The sequence below is a fragment of the Myotis daubentonii genome, chromosome 8, assembly GCF_963259705.1.
Source record: "Myotis daubentonii chromosome 8, mMyoDau2.1, whole genome shotgun sequence".
In the NCBI taxonomy this organism is placed as follows: Eukaryota; Metazoa; Chordata; class Mammalia; order Chiroptera; family Vespertilionidae; genus Myotis; species Myotis daubentonii.
The window spans coordinates 40,261,044-40,274,653 of NC_081847.1; the positions used below are offsets into that span (position 1 = coordinate 40,261,044).

Below are 13,610 nucleotides of genomic sequence, written 5' to 3' on the forward strand. Positions count from 1 at the left end.
TGGCTCAGGACACTTCAAAAATCACTGAAACATCAAAAACAGCGATTTTCAGCCGGTGTGCCAAAAAATGCTTAAACATGCAATACCTGACTCTGTAGTCAGAGGCACTGGCCTCTTTTCCCTTAGATTGTCAAATAAAAAGTGACAACAGCCAACACAACCATAGCCGTCCTGGTGTGAATGAATCAAAATTATTTTTTTTGTTGTTAGATCAGCAACAAACATATTTTTCGTGTGCTGCGGGATTTTAGTAATTAGTTCATGTGTGCTATGAGATGAAGAAGGTGGAAAATCGCTGACCTAAAGAGCAGTTAAACACAATTTCCTCAATATCTTAGTTGAGAACATTCCAGGTGTTGGCATACAGAAAAAAAGGGCATTGAAAACAGCCGTGTTGTTCGGGAATAGAAGCAGCCGCCCATGGGGAGAGGAATCTGGCTGCCCGGGAAGCCCAGGCAAGCCGCTCCTGTGGGGTCTTCTCACCGTAAACATACCATCTACCCAGAAACGCCCGGATTAACCTGACCTCCTGGATGACCCTGCGCAGGCTCTGGTGTTGGGAGTGGATCACGAACTGCAGGTGAGAGATCTGCTCCTGGAGAAGGGAAATCTCCTTCTGAAGGCCCTGGACACTGGAGATGCAAAGGGAGAGAGAGAGTAAAAGACTCACGAATGCACCGAACAGCTGGTATTTTGTTTTGTTTTGTTTTGTTTACAGCTGTGCTGCTAGGTTCTCCTCACTTGCTACCTTGCTACTTATTGGGCATTATGTGAGTCAGATGCCCAGGCCCCTTTACACAAGACACGCTGAAGATAAACAGCCATAAGGCAGCCTCTGGTTAGCTCAGATAGGAACTTCAATAAGAATATAAATTCGTGTCAAAAGCTCCTTTCTGGCCCACCAGCAGGTGGTTGATCTGGGTTGTAGTGACTCATGTGAAGCATCGGCCTATCGAATGTGTCTTGCCTCTGAGCACCCACAGACCTAGCACCCATCAGGATGCACGGAGAATTCAAGGGGGTAAGAGTTTAGAGCAGGGGTGGGCAAACTTTTTGACTCGAGGGCCACAATGGGTTCTTAAACTGGACCCGAGGGCCGGAACAAAAGCATGGATGGAGTGTTTGTGTGAACTAATATAAATTCAAAGTAAACATCATTACATAAAAGGGTACGTTTTTTTTTCCCCAATAGTTTTATTCATTTCAAATGGGCCGGATCGGGCCCGCGGGCCGTAGTTTGCCCACGGCTGGTTTAGAACATGGGGCCAGGAATGGAGACTTTACATACATACCAAAAACCCATTTCCAATGACACAGTCAGTGTACCTTATAGATTGTCTGTTTGTCTATTTATTATTTTGGCTTCCTACTTTGGGTAATTCTGCTACCTGTAAGTAGCTCAAGGGGGGGAAAAGAGGAAATTAAATTCCAGGTAATATTTTGAGTCTACATCAACCATTGTGAAAAAAGATGGTTGAAGTTTGAATTTAGATTATTCACAGTTTCCTAAAGCCCTATTTAGGTAACTGGAACTGATTATACAGTTATCATCGATGGCCAGTGTTATCTGAGTTATGAGACAACAGCATTATGGCAAGACCACCGAACTTGGGAGCCGCGTGAATTTGTAGTCACACACCTTCCTAAGCCTCAGTAAAACAGAGATAATAATTCCTACCTCTTCTACTTTACAAGATTGTATTATAGACTTAAAGGGATAAAGTGAATGTACTTTGGGAAAATGAGCTTTTTACAAAGTAATATATGAATATAATTTTCACTTATTAAGGTTTTACGATTATTGGCCAACATCCAATTTCCATAGAGCCTGTTCAAATATTACAAAGGTCATGGAAATTCATGCCACTCTACAGAACATGTTCTCATTAGAAAAAAAGGCTCTGTTTGTGTCACAGCATGTACTAAAAATTGCTTCTCAAACTTCATGTGCATTGGAGGATCTTGTTAAATCATCAGGTATCTTATGCATATTCTGATCCAGGAGGCGCGGGCAGGGCTTGACTTTCTGCCCAATAGGAAGCAGCATTAGGCCAATCAGTCTCTTTCCTCTGGAACTGGAGAGGAAAATGCAAAGAATATAAACCAGCTGGTGAAAATGGTGGGAAAAGTTAATGAGCTGTACAGGAAGAACAAAGGAAGAGTGAAACTGCTCGCACCCAGGACAGAATGGGAGCAACAAAATAATCTGGTTTCTAAAAGCCATGTCAGGTGCCCGGAGTGGCCTCTTGTCTTCCCAGAGATGCCTGCTCTCGAGGGCCATAGCTCTCCAATCTGAACCTAACCTTTATTTGTGGGAGCTTCACCAAGTCTCTACTGCTTTAACCCAAGAGTCTGATTCATGCTGATTTCATTTTATTGCCTCTTAGCAAAGTGAATACCTCTACACACAGCTCAGAAAAAGCAATAAATGAATATCTGCGATACTGACAAATCTATGAAAATTGCATAGGCCTGGGTGTTCAAACATCATTCTATAAACACAAAACATCCATTTCCCTCAAGATATTTCTAAAACCTCTTTAAGAATGTTTTGAGAATTCTTTATAACCACCGTTCATATAGAATAGAACTGAAAAAAAAATAGGTCAATTTCGTTTTTCAAATAGTTACATTTTTGGGGGGGCTCAAAGACTGACCAAAAAAACTATTATCAATAAAAAAAAATCATTTCTAAAAGAAAATTCAGACTGTCTGGACTCTTAATGGAACTAAGGAGTTGCTCACAGTATTTTTGTCACTTCCTACAAAGTTGGGGAACACCACAAACCTACCTTACAATTCACTGCGGCTGGACAATTCAATGTCTGCTACTGCAGAGACCCATCAACAAAATGTCAGAAGCACAGAAGGAATGAAGACCTCCACAGCAGCCCCTTTATCACCAAGGGTAACCGGGGAGGGGAGGGGCTCACTCAGTCTTCAGAAGGATTAACCTTCCCAGGTTTCCCTGGAGCCCAGTGAGTGGGGAAGGGGAGGCACACAGCGACTAATGCCAGGCATTCTCTCCTCTCCTGCACTGACAGGCCTTCCGTATCCTTAGCGGGTGGTAGCCTTCTGTCCACTGGCCCTGGCCAGTGGAGAGAAAAGGTTCCAGGAACTGCTATTACTTAGGAGGTAGATTCGCAAACCTTTTAGCATGTGTAGTGTTGGATTTGAGTTGCAGCAGCTTGTTTTCCAAAGACAGCTTTCTTTCTAGCAGTGTTCTTTTTTCCTAGGAGAAAGTAAGATACAATATCTGCTTATCTCTCCCTCTCTCCTCTCTCCCTCTCTCTCTCTCTCTCATCAATATATGTGCATGTGGTAAGACATTCTTGCAAACTGTTCACAAAAGATGCTTCTTGCAATAACAGGAATACCTCTTGAGCTAAAGAGGTCATTTTATGGAGCAGTGACAACCCGCCCCCGTGGAGCCTGGCCAGGCATTCTCTGTGTAGTTTTCACGTAGTTTTCAAAGTCAGGTTGTCTGAACAGGCTGTGTTCACTGGCCTCACCTGCCCGCAGCACTCTCCCCCGAACCCAGCGCACTGCCGACACAGCCTGCCAGTGACCCCTCTCCTGCCTCTCCATCCCACCCCTGCAGGCCCCTGCTCATCCCTCCCACGGCTCTCCCACCACAGGTGCTTCTCCATTAGACCGAGGTCGGCACCCAAGGACGCCATTGAGCTTCACTTGATACCTACCTGCTCATCGGGCATCTGTCAGGAAGTAGGAAAGCAGTAAATGCATTTTTAGGGAAGGACCAAGGTCACAAATGATCAAGGCACTTCCTAATTAGCATGTGAGCGACAGGACATGGAGAAAGAATAAGCCTCAGTGTCATTAGTAAGCCAGACCCTTCCCATCTGAAGGGAAAATAGACAAGTCCACGAAACACCAAGCGGGGGTGACTGGGTTCTTTTTTGTATTTGATTATATGTATTTTGCACAATGCTGTTTACATGCACTCCTGCTACAGTGTCTGTGTGGGTGAAATACAAGGCAGGCTTTACAGCAAAAACAGCAGCGCGGCTTTGGACCTGCATTGACCTGGTTTTGAAATTTTATGGCTGCATAATTCTTGCCAAAGCTTTCATCTTTCTGGGCCTTATTGCTGTTAATAAAATCAACCAAAACTTGGAAATCAAAGTAATATACAGCATGTGGTTTTAATGTCATATTGGGTCACTTTAATAACCCGGCCCAAGGATTATTTCATTCTCTTGGAGAATTTCCCTGTGTTTGATTTTTATTATTTATTATTACAGCCCTGACTCTGAAGTTGAATGTTAATATATAGACTCATGCTCTCTTTGAAAAGATAATCCCAAGGGTTATGGATTAATTACCTTAAAGAATATTAACTGGCTAAATATCTAACCTAGAAATCCTATTCTATATGCTTTTTTTCAAAATGCCTATAAATAGCCAGTTTCTCTAAATATTTTATTTAAACCAGTTTTACCATTTTACTGGTCCCTCATTAATGAATGATTTGAATAAAACATCTGACATGTATTTATTCTATATTTGTATAAGTCATGTTTTTTGACTCTTTGAACATCTCTAAAATGGGAACAATACTCCTATATTGAAAGTTGGGATGATTGAAGATAATATATGATAATATATGTGAAAGGCCTACGGGCTTCTCTGGAACATATTAGGACCTCAATATATAATAATTACAGGTGCCAAACACTTCATATTTTATGTGCCGTTATTTTTAAAATTTATACTTTTTCAAATTTTTTCCATAGCATTCTTCTGACATAGAAATTGTTCAGTGTAGCATTATTTGTGTTCAAGTTATTTATAAGGGATCACAGACATGCCTTGTAAGCTTATTATAATACTCGGATCATCAAAGAAACATATTACTGATAATATGCTTTGAATTTGTAGGGAGGAAAATTGTGTTTAATAAACATTCTCCTTGCCCTAATCGGTTTGGCTCAGTGGATAGAGCGTCTGCCTGTGGACTGAAAGGTCCCAGGTTCGATTCTGGTCGGGGGCATGTACCTTGGTTGCGGGTACATCCCCAGTAGGAGGTGTGCAGGAGGCAGCTGATCGATGTTTCTAGCTCTCTGTCCCTCTCCCTTCCCCTCTGTAAAAAATCAATAAAACTTAAAAAACAAAACAAAACAAAAACCATTCTTCTTAATGGACTTACTCCATTATCTTTATAACCAAGGTACAAGCAGACCAGACAATTTGACATATCAATGTTCTGCCTTGAGGAGGGGTCTTAATGTTTCTTTTTTGACAACACAGAAAATCACACTATCCCAGCCAGCGCTTCTCAGGGATAGTGCCTTCTAGAAGGGAAAGGAGTTCGCAGCGCCACCCAGTGGTCATTCCACTCTTCCCAAATCACCCCTATTCATCATAATGGAGCAGACACTAATTTAACATCTAAATGACTTAGGAACCAAGGATGTCCTTTTTATCCAGCATCAGAGAAGACAGAGAGATAGAGACATAATGGAAAGGATTGAAAACTGGTAACTGGACGACCATGGAATAGTTCCTGTTTGCATTGTCCTCATTTATAAAATGACGAGGAGCAACTAGATGGTCTCAAAAGCACCTTTGAACCCTAAAATTCTAATAGAGCTCCATCAATGACACTAGAAAACAAATATGGTGCAACAGAATTGCACTGCTCGCAAAAGGAGCATATGCTGGATTACAAGGCTCTGACTGGACGTTTTTGCTGGCTTATCGCTGTGTGTCTGGAATTCATTCTCACTGCATCCCCGATAAAGGGGGACAGATGGTGAGGGTGGTAAGTAATGTGTTCATTACCAGACCTCATACCACTAATGGCTATTTACTGGTGAGCAGAAAATGACTCCTTCTCCGGGGGCACCCCCTGCCAGGGTGGTATTTATCAACCTTTGTTGTGGATGTTCATTTTTGATTTTCATTTCCTTGTTGAACTCACCTTTTTCCTATTAATAAAAAAGTCTCTGTACATCCTTCCCTGCTTCTGGTACACATTCTGCACCCGAGAAGCCCTTCATAACAGCCTATTTCTCAGTATCTCCTTAAACCAGCATGCTTTACCCAGCTTTGCTTCTTAAAGTTTTATTTCTTTGCAAGTTTGCTTTACAAATATAAAGTGTCTTTAACTCAATGTCTTAAAAAAACCCCACAAAAAACTCCATTGCCCTTGGACTCCATCCTCACTACCCTGCCTCCCAGACATCTGAATGGATCCACTCTAAGAAATCACTGAACTAGCATTCTGGAAGTTACTGCAAGGCCTTGCTGAGCCATGGACATCTTGTCCACTCACTCTGTCCCAGAACTCCTAGAGACAGTCCAAACGTCTGCCAGTATCTGAGCCATCTCACCTCTTACTGGGGTGTATCCCCTATCTTCAGTAGGGGTGCCAACATCCCTAAGGAGCCCTAAGAGAATGGATGAAGGGAGATCTGGAAAGTTCCTTGAGTCCCACACAACCCAGATATACTACATTGTACTCTCCACAAACAGACTGTATCTGGTTCATTCATAAATAGATACCTAGCCTCTAGCTCAGGCTGGTACATGGTAGGTGCTCAAGTATTTGTGGAATTAAGTCTAATGAATATATCCCAGTGCCGGGGTCTGACATGAATCTTTATTGAGTACAGATTTCTCAGAAATGAAAAGTATATTCCACTGTGCTTTTGTTCATTTTCAGGGACTGACAGTTGGCCCCTAACCCTCACCCAAAGCTGCTGGGTTTGAGGTGAGTGCAAATCTAAATTTAAAGGTCAAACTAGTTAATCAAGTGGTTTGGTTAAACAACCCTATTTGCGTTCCAGAATTGTCTTTCTTTCCTAATGGCAAGCATTCTTTGTGCTATCTTAGTTTGTTAAATTATTTATTACATGACAAATATCCTAATACTACAAATAGTCATTGAAATGTTATCACTTGTCCAAAACATCATAATGATGGACTGTCACACTTGGACAAACCAGTTGCTTAAGTACATTGTAGCCCAGTGACTTTGGCTCAAGTGCAACGCTCAGCAACCCATTGCACAACACAGATGTAGCTGTGTATTATGATTATTTGATTCAGTTCAGTTTAAGCTTATTTAGTTTTTGTGATTTCCTCATAGGACTTTCATTAAGATTACAAATTCGGCCAAATGCACAGTGTTATCAATTAATTTCTTGGGGCATATTTAAAAATTAATCAAAGTCCTTTTGCTAAGAAACGTGAATATTGAAACAGGATGCTTTTGAAGTGACATTTCTAAAATGGGATCAACTGCAGGAAACCCATTAAATAAAAAAAGGCTGGAAAGAACATAGGTAAATCAGGGAATTAATATAATAAAAATATAAAATGTATTAGAAAGTATTTACTAGAAGTAAAGCCTATAGTCTTATCTACTCCCAAGTCAGTTTCAGAGATGCCAATTTTCTATTAGTTTGTTTTGCTATTAAAAAAATGAATATATCTTGGTTTGTCTGAATTCTAAATTTTAAAACATGGATAATTAAAATTATATGCTCACTTTTTGTATATATTTGGAGTGACAGCTACTTAAAAGAACACTGCATGTAGCTTTTAATAAATTTTTCTTCTGCTATTACTTTCTCTACATTCTCTTTTGAAAGTTCTAATTTGTATAGAATGTCTTCTCTTAATGTGAACTCTATTTGTTCCAGTGCAGCTACAGGTGATACAAACCTACAGTGGATGTGGGTGGCCAAACTACATAAATGCAATAATACATAAAAATGCTAGGATTACAGGGACCCATCCACTATATTATTACTATTAATAGATAAACTTGGCTATCTTCTCCATTGTTTTCATTCAGTGTCTCACCTGGTTTCCCTTTCTAAGTTATACATTTACTGGAAGGAGAAAGTGACAGAGTGATGACATGAGTATTTGTAGAGAGGCCAGTCCTGAACAATACAGATCACATTGAATGTGTAAGGAAAGAAACTAGCATCACTGAATACTTCCTAGAGTCTTAGGAGTTGCAAAGAGTACTTCTACTTAATGTTATCTTATTCATCTTAATGTTATGTTTTTTAATTGCAGGAAGAAATCCCTTTAATTCTCTACACTTTACCTTTTCCATTCTCTGTACCAGGCTCTCCAAGGCTGTAATTTTATTATGCTTTTCTTCAAGTTTCTCAGCAACTTGATTCAGATGTTCAACCTGTTGCTTCAATTCCTGTTCTTTTTCAAGTTTGTTAACCTTTGGTCAGAAAGACAGCTGTCAGTTTATTAATTTATTAAACCTATACAGCAAATCCTCAATTTTGCAGACCTCAATTTAACAGACTTAGGGTTTAATGGACAAAATTTCCGGTCCATATGTCATCTGTGAAAATTAACACCCTGTTAATGTTAAAATGCTTTTAACCTAGATTTGGTTATAATTAAATTTACAGGTAATTTTTTCATTATTAAGTCACTATATTTTTAACAAGTTTTAACAAATAGCCCTAGCTGGTTTGGCTCAGTGGATAGAGCGTCGGCCTGCGGACTGAAGGGTCCCAGGTTTGATTCCGGTCAAGGGCACATGCCTGGGTTGCAGGCTCGATCGCCAGTGGGGGGCATGCAGGAGGCAGCTGATCATTGATTCTCTCTCGTCATTGATGTTTCTAACTCTCTCTCCCTCTCCCTTCCTCTCTGAAATCAATAAAAAAAAAATAGGCCATATGTTGGAAAAAATACTGTAGTAATTTCATTGACATAAATATTATATATCTACAACTATAGTCTACATATTTAAATCCAAGAGTCACCGCTTTTAACAACGTTCAGGGAATGGTTAGCACGTGGTCACACCGCGTCACGTGAGGTAATTGGTTCTGTTGTCACCCGGCGTGACTTTCTGCAGCAGTTGTAACTCATGCTGGCCAAAGTTCCCTGGGCCCTAAGCCACGCCCAGCTGTGTGCATTTGCTTACTCATGGTGACTGGTGAATGCACACATTTACTAGATTTGTTCAGTGTAAATTTAAAATCACTGTAAGCATACAGGAAACTTTTCATACATACTTCATTTTAATTACACAAATGTGTCTACATAAGTAAAAACAGGTAACCTAATTTGTCAAATTTTTAACATACGCATTGGAAAAACCTAGTTTCCTACATAATGGACTTTTGGCTTTAACGGACGACTCCTTGCCCGAATAAGCCCATTATATCAAGGTTTTACTGTAAAAATATTATCCTCTATAATTTTCTGAGTAACCCCAAACATAATAATAACAATTTGCACTTGTTTAGAATTTATTTTTTAATTCAGTGTTTCCTTCTAAATAAACCTAATGGGCTACAACACCACCAAATCAATGAAGAATTAATAATATATAAATATTTTCCCTAGAATGTTTACATTTGTTATCATAAAGCATACTACTTGAACTGGTATGAGAGAGACACAAATTTAAGAAAACAAAATTTTTTACCTTTTCTCAACAAAACATATCTTGAACAAAAATGAAATTTTATATGTTTAAGAAAAATAATGTCTTATTTTAACACCAAAGTGTCATAAAAGCCGAATAATTCTCTCCACTGTGTCCGGGTGGGTAGCAGCTGTGCTGAAGACCAGTGGAGAGCAGTCCACCTGGCTGCCCCCGGGGCCGGAGGTGGGCGCGTTTCAGCTGACTTCCGACATGCACACTCACAGCTGCGTGTGTAGTTAACAGATTTGAGAGTGTACAGTTTTAAAAAAAAGTGTCTGGCTTCCCTTGACAACACCAGGCAGGCATTGCTGCCAGGCCACTCCAGGCTGGGGCTGAGCCCCTTGACCGGGACATGTGCACTCCAGTCCCTCAGGCTCATCCCTCACAGAGCGCTTTGGTCCACACAGCCTGCTCCTGTCACTCAGGCTCTTATCTGCACCCTGTGTGCTGTGAATTTTCGACCAGCACCTCCAGAGGTTGAAGCATGAAGGCATGTCACCTCGGAGAGAATTTCCTACTGTGTCCCCACTGTGCTTTCCTAGGGCCAGCGCTGGCGGGGATCCAGGCATGAATGAGCATTCAACTTGGCACGCGTGCACGTGCGCGCGCACACACACACACACACACACACACACACACACACACGCACATGCCCGCACATACGCACACACGTGCATGAGCACTATTATTTTTCTTTTCCAGCTCTAGAATACATTCTTCAGATAAACTTTTATTGGCCCTACAATATATACTTCAGATTTAAAAAAGAAACAAAAATGTGTGTCTACAATTTAGATACACACATCTATACATATTTAGGTTTTAATATTTTTAATTTTCATATATTAAAATATGAAATATATAATTTTTATATATCTTAAAATATATATGCACACATACACATATGCTTGTTGTTTGCTCAACCTGAGAAATGTATTCTAGGATCAAAACCATTTTGAAACCATCTCACTAGCCCAATTCTTTGGTTTTAGACACAAGGAGGTCCAAGTCCAGCAAGGTGGAAGGACTCAACCTTGGCTACTTAGTCAAAGGCAGAACCAGAGGAGAAGTCACTGGCCAGGGTCGCCTGGGACAGCTCTGATTTCTAGGCAGGGTGGCACGGCCCACCTGCTGCCTGTGCTCTGCAGGGCCTGGGCAAGGGTGCTAACACAGCAGCTTGGCAACATCCAGGGGCCGGCAGAGCAGGGGTGGGGGGGATGGTCACAGAGCACTTCCTGCCCTTCCTGTTGCTTGTTTCACATTTAACTCTTCAGAAAGGGGGGCAAGAACGCCTGGGGGCTATTTACCCAACAGGCAAGTACCTGGAGGAAGTGTGTGCTGTCCTCATGCTGCTTCCTAACTTCCGCAGACTGTGTTTGGTAGATTTCAAATAGTCTCTGGGCCACATTTCTCAGCGCCGCTGCGCCTGCTTCCCTGGAGGCTTCCAACTAGGAAAAGAAAAGGAAAAAGGTCACTGCAGGTTTTGACATTTACAGTGAAAAGGTCCTAAGGCAGAATGGTTTGACGAGCAATTAAAAACACAGAGGCGGTAAAACACAGAGGCAGTAATTGTCTGGTTTGCACCCCCGTTGTCAATGGACAGGAGAAAAGACGCTTAATTTGTAAAAGGAAAATGTAAAATGAGAAACCCTGTTTAGTGGGGCTGTCATGCAGGCAGACTGGGCCTGGGCAGGCCAAACCGGAGCTCCAGGAGCATCAGTGCCCTGTGTGTACGCACTGTACCCTTCAGACTTCCACGGTGCCCATCAGCCTATGCATGTATTTGCCAGCATCTTATCTTCCATGTTCACAGCAGTGCTAAAAGATGTACTGTCCTGAGATAGCAGTGATTGGAATAGACAAGATTGGAGTATTAAGGCAGTAAAGCTAAAGTGTAATGAATCTTTCAAGAATTTAACCTAGCCCTAGACGGTTTGGCTCAGTGGATAGAGCGTCGGCCTGTGGACTTTGAAGCGTCCCAGGTTTGATTCTGGTCAAGGGCACATGCCTGGGTTGAGGGCCCAATCCCCAGCATGGGGCATGGAAGAGGCAGCCAATCAATGATTCTCATCGTTGGTGTTTCTATCTCTCTCTCCCTCACCCTTCCTCTCTGAAATCAATTTTTAAAAAATTAAAAAAAGAATTTAACCTAAAGAAATAATCAAGGATGACTGCAAAGATTTACCTACCAAGATAGTCATTGCAGGACTATATATGTATATGTGTATATGTATATGTATATGTATATGTATATATAAAATATATCATGATTTATTAAACATGTGAAGACTTTGAAAAAACTTATTGCATTAAGAACATGCTACACAAGACCGACCCCCCTTAACACATTTTCAAGTGTCCAGCAGTATTAACATGTCATGTAGCAGATCTCTAGAAACTCTTCATCTTGCACAACTGAGACTTCGTAACCATTGAGCTTTTGTGAAATCTTTTTAATAATAAAAGTAGGCTCCCAAATAAAATAGTGAGTTTTAATTTACGAAACATCAAACGCTTCTCTACCTATGTGAACCTATGTGTGGATCTACGGCTGTGTGTGCAGGTCTGCTTTCACAGATCCACGAATCTATCCTATTGGCTCAAAATACCCTAGAGAGTTCTCCTTGTGGTCATACCTTGATTTTCAATACTTCATTCTCTTCGTTCAGTTTTAAGAGCTGTAAATCTTTGCCTTTCATCCTGTCCATGAGCAGGTTCAGACTGCAGCACGAGGGGCCCATTTCAGAGTCAGAGCCATTCTGAATGTTTCGACAGCACTGAAATGAACAAGCGTGATAATCACAAACCTTTCCTTTCCTCACAAGCTTCAGAAACAACAAAGATCGCTCCCTATTACGTATATCATGGGAGAGTCAGGTCGGCACAAATAAACCTTCTGAGTCTCAAAGACCAGTAGAGATTTCTAGATGAAGCAGCTGGCCTCCATATTTGCATAAATTTGAATAGATTCTTATATTTAAAAGAGGCAGAGTACATCTTTTCTGTCTTTTATAGTCTCCACAGTTTTAAATATACCATTAAGTCCTTTTAAGAAAATATAATATCTACAAGGCCAGTTTTTTTTTTTAAATCTAAGTTACAGACAAATGCAATTTGGTTACTTACATTGCATTACAAACTAATACAATCATACCTAATAGGTACAATATATAATATTATATAGATCCTATAATGATAACATCTTTTATTCAGTAAGCACCTATTATGTATCAGATAATCTTTTAGCTGTGTTATACACACTCCTTTGTCTGAATACTCAGAACACTAGAAGGTATTATGTCCATTATACAGATGAGGAAATTGAAGATTAGAGAGTTTAATATCCATAATAACTGCTCAAACAAGGATTAGAATCCCAGCTTGCTTAACAACAAAGCCTATATCCTCTTTAGTACAATAGATGGACTACATAAATAATTGATTCTGTCATGGTTTTGTTTTTCCTACTTCAGACCCTCATGCATATTCTCACTCTCCATATATAGAGTAGGCATTGTTTTCTTTTTTAATTTATTAAAGAATATTTGATGGGAAAACTCTTGTAGGAGGTAGCTTACTGTCAGAGATAGTTAACCACAAAGATCATAGATCAGTGCCTCTCAAACTTTAACGTGTATATGAGCCACTTCGTGATAGATCTGGTTAACATGCAGATTCTGATTCTGGGATTCAGGAGGTCCTGGGTAGAGCTCCAGGTGCCAGACTTCTAACATGCTCGCTGCTGCTGCTGCTGCTGCTGCTGCTGCTGCTGCTGCTGCTGCTGCGAATGTAGACCGCACTTTGAGAGGAGCATTTTACACAGTGAAATGCCTGGCCTCTTTGACTCCATCGTATTGAAGTCCGCTTTGTTCCCTCCTGGCCTTCAGGTTAATAGCTTCTTCAGATCAACATGCTAATCATTAGAGGAATTCTGCTTGCAGTCTGAGTTTTTTAAAAAAGATCCCTGACTAGAAGGGGCCTCGCCCAAGGAGGTAAGGGAAGTCTATACAAAAATGATTGTTTTTCAAAGATTTGCAGCAACCTTGTGGCCTGACTCACATCGACTAGGGTGAACAGACTAAGAACAAAGACGGTTCACAATCTTTCTTGGACCCTTACTGGTGCCCAGAAGTCTGTGGTCATCAATCACCTCTTGCCACTCCAATTCCCC

The 13,610-nt window shown here is 40.8% G+C and overlaps 1 protein-coding gene across 7 annotated transcripts in view; it reads right to left on the bottom strand.

Moving 5' to 3' along the window:
• Positions 1 to 13,610, bottom strand: part of CCDC68 (coiled-coil domain containing 68) — a 43,887-nt gene that overhangs the window by 9,706 nt on the left and 20,571 nt on the right. For 6 of the 7 annotated variants that reach the window (XM_059706142.1, XM_059706146.1, XM_059706145.1 and 3 more), the window contains 5 exons: positions 12,076 to 12,216; positions 10,762 to 10,887; positions 8,087 to 8,215; positions 3,150 to 3,232; positions 527 to 632 (listed from right to left, as the gene is read on the bottom strand). In XM_059706142.1, coding sequence (XP_059562125.1) covers positions 527 to 632; positions 3,150 to 3,232; positions 8,087 to 8,215; positions 10,762 to 10,887; positions 12,076 to 12,216 — 585 coding nt within the window. The remainder of the gene's footprint in view (positions 1 to 526; positions 633 to 3,149; positions 3,233 to 8,086; positions 8,216 to 10,761; positions 10,888 to 12,075; positions 12,217 to 13,610) is intronic. The other variant, XM_059706147.1, reaches the window with a different exon arrangement.